Here is a 12,287-nt window from a genome sequence, read left to right as displayed (position 1 = left end):
CATGCAGCGAGCCCAGGACGTGGTACCACTGCCTAGATGCCTCCCAAACAGATCAAGCCAATCAACTGTCTCAACTATTCAGAGGGCGTGATCCAGTTGGGGGCCCCTCAGCCTTTGGTTCATAGTTCATGTGTTTACATTCGTTTGGCTATTTGTCCCTGTGCTTTATCCAAACTTGGTTTCAACAATTCTCGCTCATATAAACCCTCCTCTATCTCACTAATTAGACTCACAGCGCTCCACCGGGGGGCCTAGCTGTGGATGTCTGCATCCAGATTCCTCAGTCCTTGGATGGGGTTTATGGCACAACTATTAGGGTGTTTGGCCATCCCATCACCAGAGTAGGTCAGTCCCGGCTGTCTCTCTACCATTGCCAGCAATCTTTTGTGGGGGTATCTTTGTGGATTTCTGTGGGCCTCTTTAGCACTTTGTTTTTTCCTTTTCTCATGTGGTCTTCATTTACCATGGTCTCCTATTCCTTGTTCTCCCTCTCTGTTCTTGACCCAGGTGGGATCACTGTAAATACTTTTTCTAATGCACTTCTTATCTTAGTATCTAAGTATCATGCTGAGGAATTTTCAGCTATACTCATGAAAGATACTGAGTTTATACTTCCCCATTCGTTGTTCCCTATCTTAGCTCACTTCATGTTGCTGTAATAAAATGTTCTAACAAAAGCAACTTAAAAGTTAGGTCATTAATTTGGGCCACACTTCCAGGTTACAGTCCATCATTATAGGGAATTCATGGCTGCAGAACCCTGAAGGAGCTTCTCACATTAATCACAATCAAGAGCAGAAAACAATGAATTAATGCTGCATGCTAATAATTAGCTCACTTTTACTCTTACAAAATCCAGGATCCTCTGCCCAGAGAATGATGTCACTACAGTGTCCAGGACTTCCAATAAATCAAGAAAATCCCCAACAGACATTCACAGGTCAGTCTACTCTAGACAATCATTCACTGAGACTCTCTTCCCAAGTGGCTCTAGATTTTGTCAAGTTGACAAAACTACTAAATTTCCTTATCTGACTTTGGTATCAAGATAAAGCTAGTTGCACATAATGTTTTTGACAGAATTTCTTCCCCATCTATAGTTTTTTAATAAAAAATTTCAGCATGTTAAAAATAGAAAAAAGAAATTAATTAAAATATAATTGTAATAAACTCTCATTTTTCTTTCCTCTCTATGATCCCTGTGATATAACCCAACTCCAAATGGATCAAACACCTTAACATAAAACCAGACACAGTGAAGTCAATAGATAAGAAACTGGGGTCATCAGCACACAAAACATCTTCCTTAATAGTAATACCAGTATTGCAGGCACTAAGATTGGCAACTAATAAATGGGACCTCATGTAATTGAAAAGGTGAATGGCAAATGATACCATGTTACTGACAAAGCAGGAGTCTGCAGAATGGGAAAATATTTTTACCCATCCCACATCTGCTAGAGGACTAATATCTAAAATATATAAACAACTCAAGAACTAGATATCAAAAAACCAAATAACCCAACTAAAAAATGGAGTACAGATCTAAACAAATAATTCTCAATAGAAGACATGCAAATGGCTGAGAAACAAAGAGACATTTAGCATCCTTTGCCATCAGGGAAATGCAAATCAAAACTAATCTAAGATTTCATCTTACACCTGTCAGAATGGCTAAGATCACAAATGACAGCTCATGCTGTTGAGAATGTGGAATTAGGGGGAAATTCACCCCTTGCTGATGGGAGTGCAAAGGATAGCCACTATGGAAATCAGTTTGGCAGTTCTTCAGAAACATAGGAATTGATCTATCTCAAGACCCAGCTATATCAAAAGTGGCAATACACCTACAACGTGCTTCATCCTACCACAAGGACACTTGTTCAACCATGTTCATTGCTGCTCTATTAATAATAGCCAGAAACTAGATGTCCCCCAACAGAAGAATGGATAAAGAAAATGTGATACATTTACAAAATAAAGTATTACTCAGCTGTTAAAAAAAAAGACATCATAAAATTTTCAGGCAAATGGATTTAACCAGAAAAAAAACAACCTCAGTGAGGTAACTAAGCACCAGAAAAATGTATATGGTATGTATTCATTCATAGGTGGATATTGGCCACTAAAAAATGATAACCAACCAATGAGTTTAGGAATGCAGAATACATGGGTTTCCCTGACAGAAAGAAATTGAATAGATTTTGTGAATGGACAGATGGCAGAGGAATCAGGAATCAAAAGCAAAGATCAGGTGGGACAGGTGAGGGGAGATGGAGTTGAGGGAAAGATTGCAGGGTGGGACAGCTAGAATTGAGAGACATTTGAGGAGGGGTGGTATGGAAAACTAGTGCAGTGGAAGCCTCCTAAAATATATAAAGGTAACCTTAATGGATCCCCCCAAATAATGGGGGAGACAGAGTCACAGCTTGCCATCTCTTGTCACCAAATGAAGCTTACAGTACCAGGACAAGTTTACACCCAATTGGGCTGTTGACCAAAGGGGTGCCATGGAAATTCCCAAACGACCCAGGCCATTGCAAAGACACTAGGTTGCTCTCCACAAACTGACAGCAAGGCCCCATTGCTAATGACAACACTCACACAATACACAGAAAATGGAGAGGTCAAACTGGTGCCTACATATAAACCTTCACCCCCATGTTTTAGTGTCTTTGCTACAGGAAGGTACTCAGAAGGCTACCAAAAGAGAAATGTAATCATGAACCCAGCCATGAAACCTTTATTCTACTCTGCAGTCCTGCCTGTAAAATATTCTAGGACAATGGTGGAACAAAGCTTATGGGAGTAAGCAACCAATCTCTTATTTGACTTAAGGCTCACTTCACAAGATGGAACCCATATACAACCTGCTTGGGTTGTCAAGAACCAGAGACTATATAGTCCAGAAATCTAGAGTAAAGCCAAATACTACTGGTCTTTAAAACAAACAAAAAGTAGTGATAAAATGACTTCTGATGATATTCTGCCTTATTGAGTCACATCAGAGAAGCTTCCTCCTTCAGCAGTGGGAATAATTACAGAGACCCCACAGCAAGACATTAGGCAGAGAGACAGACCTTGGAACACACATCTCTAAATAAGAGCCATCAAATCTCTTCCCTCAGAGCTCATGGAAACCTGTGAAAGAGGGGGCAGAAGTAGTGTAAGAGCCAGAGGGGATGGAGGACACTATGAGAACAAGGTCTTCTAAATCAACTGAGAAAAGCTCATATGAACTCACAGAGACTGGGGCAGCATGCACAGTGTCTACAGTTCTGCCCCAGGTCTCTGCTAGTATACTATGACTTTTAGTCTAGCGTTTCTATGGGATGTCTGTGTGAAAAAGTGGGTCTCTGAACTTTGCGCCTTTGCTTAGGCTTTATTCCTTCTTTTTTTTTTTTTTTTTTTTGCCTTGTCCCACTTTGAAGTGATGGTCTCTTTTTAATCTTATGTTTTATTTTGTTGCTTATTTTATAAAGTAACTCTATATAGATTCTTTGGGAATTTCATATCATGCAACTGAATCCCACTCTCCTCCAAGTTTCTCCATACCTGCACCTCACTCCTTCAGCATTCCCTCCCCAAAGAACACTGCCTCCATATTAATTCTTTTCGTTGTTTTATTATTAAGAGATTTTTCTATTCATTTTATATACCAACCACAGATCCCCTCTCCTCCCTCCTCCTGCCCCTCAGCCTTCTCCCCCAACCCACCCCTCACCCCCACCTCCTCCAAGGCAATGTCTCCCATGGAGAGTCAGCACACCTGGTACATTCTGTTGAGGCAGGTCCAGGTCTCTCCTCCCTGCACCAAGGCTGCACAAAGTGTCCCACCATAGACACTAGGCTCCAAAAAGCTGGCTCATGCACCAGGGACTGGTCCCGATCCCACTGCCTGGGGGCCCCTTAAACAATTCAAGCTAAACAACTACCTTGCCTATGCACGGGGGCCTAGTCTAGTATCATGGGAGCTACTCATCTGTTGGTCCACAGTTCATGCATTTCCACTAGTCTGCCTGGTTGTCTCTGTACATTTTCCCATCATGATCTCAATGTCCCTTGCTCAAAAAACACACTTTGCTCTTCCGTCTTTCCAACACCTCATCATTTATCCTAGTGGCATTGGGAATGGCGGTGTGTCACATAGTATACCCTTTTGTCCAATCAGCTCCATCCCCAAAATGTTCATTGCAATGAATCATTGGTCTGCTTCAAGGTTCTGACACACCATCACCACTGGACCCTCACCAAAACTCCTCTTGCATATCCTGCTGTTGCCCATGGAATCCTGAAGATCCTGTGGCTATTATTCCCTGGACCAGTTCCTTGTAACACTTCAGTAGATTGTCGATGGGGAAGCTGCTGGGATGGACCAAACCAAGCCCCAAGATGTGTGTCTGGGTGGTAGCTGAGCTGGTTGGTCTGGGCCACTGGAACTGCCCCCTCAGGCAGAGCCAGCTCTCCTGATGCTACAGGCCAGTTCTCCCATGTCCATGGTGAGGACTGAGACCATATCTCATAAAGAGTATGGGGACCCATCCTCCCGTGAGGAGCAGGGACAACTGTCTCTCTCCTACTAGAGTGTCCAGCAAGCAGCAGGGCCAGCTATCTCCAGGCCAGAGCGGGGTGAGGCTGGCTCAGTAAGGCCCTTGATTTTGACATGCATAGTTCCTATTTTTAATCTCTTGAAAGTCTGTTCTTTTTTAATGAGAGAAGGAAAGAGAGTGGATCTGGATAGGAAGGAAGGTGGGGAAGAATTGGGAATAATAGATGGAGGGGAAATGTAATTATGATATATTATATGAGAAAGTAACCTATTTTCAAGAAAAGGGGGAAAAGTCAAAGATGTTAAAAATAAAAAAGAAGAAATTAAAATGTAATTATATTAAATTCCCTTTTTTCTTTCTTCTCCCCTTCCCTTTTCATATTTCTCCTCCTGCTTTCTCTCAAATTCATGGTTTCTGACTTTCCGTGTGTGTGTGTGTGTGTGTGTGTGTGTGTGTGTGTGTGTGTTCCAAAATATATAAATACAACCTATTCAGTTCATCTGTTGTTGTTTGTATGCATATGATTTCATGTATAAGTCTTGAATGTTTGTTAGAATTTATCTGTGAAGTCACCTGGTCTGATGGTTTATTTGATGGAATGTTTTCTTATTTATTCAAATCACTGATTATTAATGCTCTGTTAAATCCATTGAGAATGGTTTGTATTGCACCTAGTGAGCAGTATTATGGGTAAGGCATTTAGAGCTAAAGAGATGGGAATAATTTGAAGTTCAGGGTTGCCCTACCTCAGAGAACTTTCTGTTTCAGCTGCTGTGGGTTATGTTAAGAGGCTTGCACTTAGGATCAGGATAAACTTTTGAACCTAACTCTCTTTCCACAAAAGAGAGAGAGGAGAGAGAGAGAGAGAGAGAGAGAGAGAGAGAGAGAGAGAGAGAGAGAGAGAGTTTATACAGTAGCTAACTCAGGGCATAGGTGTAATTTTCTCTTTCTTTTAGTTGTATTACTCTGTACCTTTTACTGAGTAAACTGAAACTCTCCTAATTTTAAGTGAAAGCTAGATAGGGAGACTCTTCAATGGCTCCTTGCTACTAGGAAGTATCTTTGTCACTGGACCATATGATCCAGAAGATCTAATGTTTCATGGTTATTAAAGGTGCTATTTGAAGAATTTAGTCACTGCATGTGAACTTTAGTATGGATCCTTGTATTTTTGAAAGAAAGCTCTGACATCCACTGAGATAAATTAATTTGTTTAACCAAAGAGATTTTGACCTGACACTAGGCTTGGGTCATTTAAAATAATTTCTGCTTATTGTACAATTTGTGTTCATGGATTTTAAAATCATAATTATACATTTCATTAATCTTTTTTGTTTGTTTTGTTTTTGAAACAGAGTTTCAATGTGTAGCTTTGGAGTCTTTCCTGGAACTCACTCTGTATCCCAGGCTGGCCTTGAACTCACAGAGATCCACCTGCCTCTGCCTCTCGAGTGCTGGGATGCAGCCATGTGCAGCCATGTCATGTCCAGAAGACACTGTTTCACAGAAGTTCTCTCAACCTCTGGCCCTTAACAGTCTTTCTGACCACTCTTCCACAATGTTGCAGGATCCTTGGGATGGGGGGGCATGGTATATAGATTGCCTGTGTAAGGATGAGCAGTCTATAGTCAATAGGTTTTTTTAAAAAAATCCATGTATAGACTTACAAGAAATTTTGCAATCAATTCACTTAATTATAGAAGCCAAAAATACCCAGTATGTTTTCTGTGAAGGCTCAAAACCAGGAAGGCTGATGGGTTAATTAAGGCATAGTTTGTAGATGCAACTGTCTTATTAAAATAGAAACACAGAGCCAAATGCAGAGTTGAGAGCCCAAGAGGTCAGAGCAATAGCGAAGAACTAAAACCCCTTTCTTACCTTTCACTGCTGCTGCTGTCTTTCCCCTCAGAAAGAGACCTACTTCCTGTGTGTCTGTCTTTTTGTTGACTTTCTGTTCTGCCTTCTCATTGGTTGTAAACCCAATCACATGACCTCCTTGTCACTGCCTGTCTATACAGACCTCCAGGTCTTCTATGGTTGGCATTGAGATTAAAGGTGTGTGTCTCCATGCTGGCTGTATCCTTGAACACACAGAGATCTGCCTAGCTCTGCCTCCCAAGTGCTGGGATTAAAGGCGTGCACCACCACTGCTCAGCCTCTGCTAGGGCTTGCTATTAGCTCTGACCCCCAGGCAACTTTATTTATTAATATACAAATAAAATCACATTTCAGTACAAATAAAATATCACCATAATAGTTCTAAGACCTGAGAAAGGGGAAGGGGAGTAAAGACCAAGGGCTTGAGATCCAGTAGCTCCAGTATCTAGATGTGACAGAAGATACATGTCTGTCTCAGACAAAGAAAGGAAAACAGGAAGAGGGAGAAGACTGGAATGAGGGAAGGAGAAAGAGAGAAAGAGAGATGCAGCAAGGTAGAGCAAGGGGGAGTTCCTACTTCATTCTATCTAGGTGAGCCCTCTCAGTTTGAAGGATGGGCACCCACATTGATCAGGACAAATCTTCTCTGATGAGACAACAGCTTCCAGTAATTACTTTCAGAAATGTTGTTATAAGCTCTCAGAAGGACATAGGTTGGGACATTCTTATTACTGATTTTTTTTCCATTGATTTTTTTTTGTTCTGCTTTTTAATTTGCCACTGTATGACTATGTAACTTAAATTAGTCTCAAACCATTAATCCATGCATATCACCCCCTTCATTGCTGAGAATCCATGGATTTGCCACCAAATTTGACAAGAATAGTTTTATTACTAAAGTATTACTTAATACAGTCAAACTAAACCATAAAACTACCACGTAAAAGCAAATTTCTTCCAAAAACTTGGCCACATCTGTGTTCATGTGTTCTCCCACATAAGGGACTTTCATGGACTCCAATGCATAGTCTGTATTGTGTTCTTATTGTACAAACATTTGCACTGTCACAAGTAGAAATGAATTGATGAAAGATGAGCTAATCGATCCATTTTTTATTTTACTTGATAAGAAAACCCCAGCACCATTAGCATTTTCATTAGGATATTATGACTCTGAATATCTCTGTTTTTCTGTAAGGTATCACTTCAGGAAACTGAATTCAGAGTTGGTTTTTGTAATGGAGGGCATAGCAAAGAAACCACCAAAATCACTGCTCCATGATTGGAGGGATGGTTTTATTGTAAATAAGAGGGGAAAAACCAGAGGCATCTGGAAGGGTCTAGAGCAGAGAGAATAAGAAGCAGACCGAATAAGAAGCAGACCAGACATGGCCAGGGCTATCTTCAAGAGAAGCGAGAATAGCAAAGGAGAGAATGGCAACAATGGTAGGGATAAGGGGACTACCTTTGTCTTATACAGAGAACCAACTTATGTCTGGGAGGAGGGAAACTTGCTACTCATAGCAACCTGGGCTATCACAGTAGAGAAAGAGAAGTGAGAAGGGCCAGGATTCTAGACTGGACTTTGAAATGTACAACAGATCTGTGTGAATAGGACTGAAGGAGTCTGGAGGCCAGCATGGACTTTTGTATACAATCACATGTATAGCCACAGAAAGTGGCCCTCTCGGCTAAGCAGTACCCCACTTTTTTTGCAGGTTCCTGGCAAATGCTGACTTTGGGCTTTTATCTGTCTGCAAGAAATCCTTCTATAGTCCAGATTGAGATGAGCCTACACTGTAATTTCTGGACATATGAACTGGCCCTTGGAGTGTGGGAAAATGGAATTTCCTTTCAACCTGAGGGTTTTCAAATGTGATTCGAGAGTAGAAAGTTGGCTTGGTGAGTAAAGTGCTGTTTGCCAAAGCTACGAGCCTGAGTTTGATCCTCAGAATCTATGTGGTAGAAAGAGAGAGAACTGCCTTCCACAGGCTGTCCCCTCTCTCTCTCTCTCTCTCTCTCTCTCTCTCTCTCTCTCTCTCTCTCTCTCTCTCTCTCTCACGCACACACACACACACAAAGACGAAGGATGAATAGACAGACAGACAGAAAGATAGAAAGATAGATAACAAATTAAATCTGATTCTATGAAAAAGATGTGAGAGAAATGAATCCAGGCATTGCACATCTCAAATGTATAAAATAAATATTGTAAATGTCATTTTGCCCTGAAAACAATCTTTTTGAATGCACTCTTGACTTCCTTGTTCCTCAGGCTGTAGACCAGAGGGTTCAACATGGGAATGACCATGGTATAGAACACAGACACAGTTTTGTCAGTGTCCATGGCATGACTGGAGCTAGGCTGCAAGTACATAAAAATTACAGTCGCATAGAAAATAAAAACAGCAGTGAAATGGGAGGCACAGGTGGAAATGGCCTTCTGATGTCCTGCAGCTGAGTGCACCTTTAGAATTGTGATAAAAATCATTACGTAGGATATTAAGATGACTGTGAGTGCAAAAAAGATATTGAAACTGGCTACACAAACAAGAATCAACTCGTTCACATGTCTATCAAAGCAAGAGAGTACCATGACTGCTGGAATATCACAGAAAAAATGATGGACCACATAGGGCTCACAGAAGGAGAGACTGAATGCATCTGCAGTGTAGATACAGGCATTCAGGAAGCCAAAGGCATAGCAGCCTGCAATCATCCATGCACACATACCTGCAGTCATGGTTGTGGCATAGTGTAGGGGCCTACACACTGCTGCATAGCGATCATAGGCCATTGAGGCCAACAGGTAATTTTCCACAGTAGCAAAGCCTGTAACAAAGAACATCTGAGTAGCACAGTCATTGTGGGACATGGCTTTGTCTCCTACTAGAAACCCAGTCATAACTTTCGGAGTAACACCTGAAGAGTAACAGAAGTCCACCAGTGATAGATTACCAAGGAAAATATACATGGGAGTATGGAGCCGAGAGTCTAGGACAATCAGCAGGATCATCCCCAGGTTTCCCATCAGGGTGAAGGTATAGATGAGGAGGAAGATGATAAAGAGGGGAAGCTCCAGGGCTGAGTCATCAGTGAGTCCCAGCAGGATGAACCATGTTGTTTCTGTCCTGTTCTCCATTAGGGTTAGCAGAGAATCAAAGAGTGCTCTGTGTCAAAGTGTCAAAAGTTACAAAAAGATTAAGAAGTTAAATTGAACTTCACATTATCAAGCAATATGTACTTTGATATTTTCTAGGAAAGCATGATCTTCAAAGAAATGATTGTGAATTATATTCAGGATTACAAGCTATTGAATCTGTGACATCTTTGCCAATGTTCTGCCTAATTTCAATTTTATAGATTGTTAGGTGAAATGTAAACAGTTTGATAATCTAATCAAAATGATTTTTCTGGATGAATCTATCTTCTAATCTGTTTCTCTTTAGTTCAGTCAAACATATGTTTCTCATCTGCCAAGAACTGCCATAAAAAAAACTTTAGGATGTATTCATTGTTTCCTCTCAACAGAATTCTGTGCTCAATTGTCTGTTCTCATCTTATACAGTATGAGTGTGAAGCACAAAAGATTAGGTCACTTGTTCATGTTTACATAAGCCTAATTTGGTGATTTCTGTCCAGAATTCAAGGCAATCTTAAACCTATTCTGCGTCACTTCTAGTTCTAATAGTCTAACACACATTTAACTGAATTTGTGCCAATGTACAATTTCCACTTTGGTTCAGCCTCTGTTTAGAGTTTCATTATGAACTTGGGAAATTGCACAGGTAGCAGTTTTATCTTGTCCACTAAGTACTTGTGGTTCATTAACAGAACAGGAAACATACCTGGAAATGAAGCTACAAAAGTGCCATTAATAAACTAAGAAGCCTGAATTGCGTTTTTTCTCTCCAATATACACTCATTTTATGCATCTTATCTTTAGGACACAATGACAATGTTGTGAGCTAAAGCATAAACTTTTGACTAGGCTGAAGATAATACAGGATGAACTCTGAAATTATCCTTGTACGTCTCTATGCATGGTGGATGTGGTGGGATAGCTAACATGACAGAAATGTTCAGCCTCAGAGACATTCTTACTGAAGATCTGTCATCAGATACAGATATAGATCCTATGTTCCTGGAAAAGGTGCATGTAAGACAGACATTTACAATGTAAGAGTCACTGATCCTGACAAAAATTCCCTGAATATCTTATTCTCATCTGCAAACTGAAGACAGTAATGAGACCTGCTTAGGAATGTTACTCTGAGAATTTAAACAGAAAATATGCTAAAGGCAGTAGATGTGTGCTCAGCGCAGGCAGGTAAGTTTTGCTTATCATGTTACTGTTATGCTTTCATAGCATTGTATATATTGGTTTGATCAAAGTGGATGCTGACACACAGGCCTTTGATTGCAAAGATTTGCCATTTTAAAATTTCTCTTTTCAGTCTGGAAATATTTGGGGGAAGAGAAGGGAAGAATATGATCAAAATATATTTAAATATTAAAATTATTCTAAATAGTAAAAAATAAAAAGAAATTTCTATCTCCAAATTGTTTCTGGGCTATATTACAGCCACTGGGATTTTCTAAGCTTTCCAGTGTCATCAGTCTGTCCTTATTCCACAAATATGATTGGTGATTTCATAATTCTAGATGAGTCTGTATTTTACCTTTGATATAAAGAATTAACTTTTAATAATCATCCAATATCTCATCAATGGCAAACCTTAGCCAAAGCAGAGTTCATAAATTAAAGTGTTCCTGAATTATGAAATGTCTTTAGCTCACAGATTTATTTTGATGGCAGTCACCATCCTGGATGCTATTGTATCTGAGTCCCTTCTCATGTAGTAATAGCATATTAAATTTCTTGATTGTGACTGAAGCTTTTGAAGAATATTCTTCCAATTCTAACTACTATTCCTGACCTTTCACCTTCAAAATATCAATTTATAAGACTGATTTGAACATTGTATTCTACCTTTAACAAATACAAGATCAACTTAGAAGATACTTATCTCTATAACCAGTATTAAAGGTTTATATGTAAATATATGTTTGTATGTCTCTGTGTCTATGTTTGGGGAGATGAGTAACATTTTTCTTCTTCACTATTAGAAAGCTGACAGTTGAAATGTATACAATATCCTAAAAATCATACATCCAGGTTTTTTAAAGGTCAAGATTCAAAAGTTAAAGGTGTTTTCAACCTAATTAAACGTCTATGATTTTTATTCATACCACTGTCAAAATGTGTATGTGTATTTGTGGTAATTAACATGAGATCATGGGATAAAGGTTAGAGTGCAGTTTGAAACTTGTAAATCCTTTAAGGACTCTTGTTATGAAGGAAGCATTCTTTCACTTTGAGGATTAAGTGTTATCTTTGCTTGTTGCTTTCCTTCAATAAGAAGCAAGTACATAATTAACAATGTGAGAGTAGAGCCTAATCAGCTAGGACATCATGTTTTGTATTTGTTGATCCTTACTGAGAAATAAGCATGATGTGTCATAAGAATTTCTACATTCCTTATGATGGAATTTTTCACATTTACCTCAGATTTTGAAAATATGTTGAAATCATCTACTTTTCTTTTAGGATAACTCACAATGAGTGTAGTTGCCTTGCTGGTTTAGCATACAAAAATCATGAAAATTTCATGGAGGAGAAGCTTACCAGTTTCCTTGGAGAGAACAGCCAATCTGAAATAACATTCTGAAATCCCCAGATCAGCCATGGAATACTGTGTAAGTGCTGTGAGAGAAGTTCCCTCTCAGACAGTGGTCAAAAAGTCCCAAATACTCTACTGCAGTGAATGGAGAAGAAAAGAGCATTTGCATGAATTA

The 12,287-nt window shown here is 39.7% G+C and overlaps 1 protein-coding gene across 1 annotated transcript; it reads right to left on the bottom strand.

Moving 5' to 3' along the window:
- Nucleotides 1-8,646: 8,646 nt before the first annotated feature.
- On the bottom strand, nt 8,647-9,573 carry LOC114703473 (olfactory receptor 5B3-like). The gene has a single exon (XM_028884320.1). The coding sequence runs from the start codon at nt 9,568-9,570 to the stop codon at nt 8,647-8,649; it is 924 nt and encodes a 307-aa protein (XP_028740153.1). The 5' UTR covers nt 9,571-9,573.
- Between the last annotated feature and the right edge of the window lie 2,714 nt (nt 9,574-12,287).

Source organism: Peromyscus leucopus, chromosome 1, assembly GCF_004664715.2.
Source record: "Peromyscus leucopus breed LL Stock chromosome 1, UCI_PerLeu_2.1, whole genome shotgun sequence".
In the NCBI taxonomy this organism is placed as follows: Eukaryota; Metazoa; Chordata; class Mammalia; order Rodentia; family Cricetidae; genus Peromyscus; species Peromyscus leucopus.
The sequence above is the reverse complement of the archived record's forward strand: the minus strand, read 5'-3'. Positions and strand labels throughout refer to the sequence as shown.

What these genes read in the sequence shown, in the direction of transcription:
- LOC114703473 (XM_028884320.1), bottom strand. Translation starts at nt 9,570, where the DNA reads ATGGAGAACAGGACAGAAACAACATGGTTCATCCTGCTGGGACTCACT.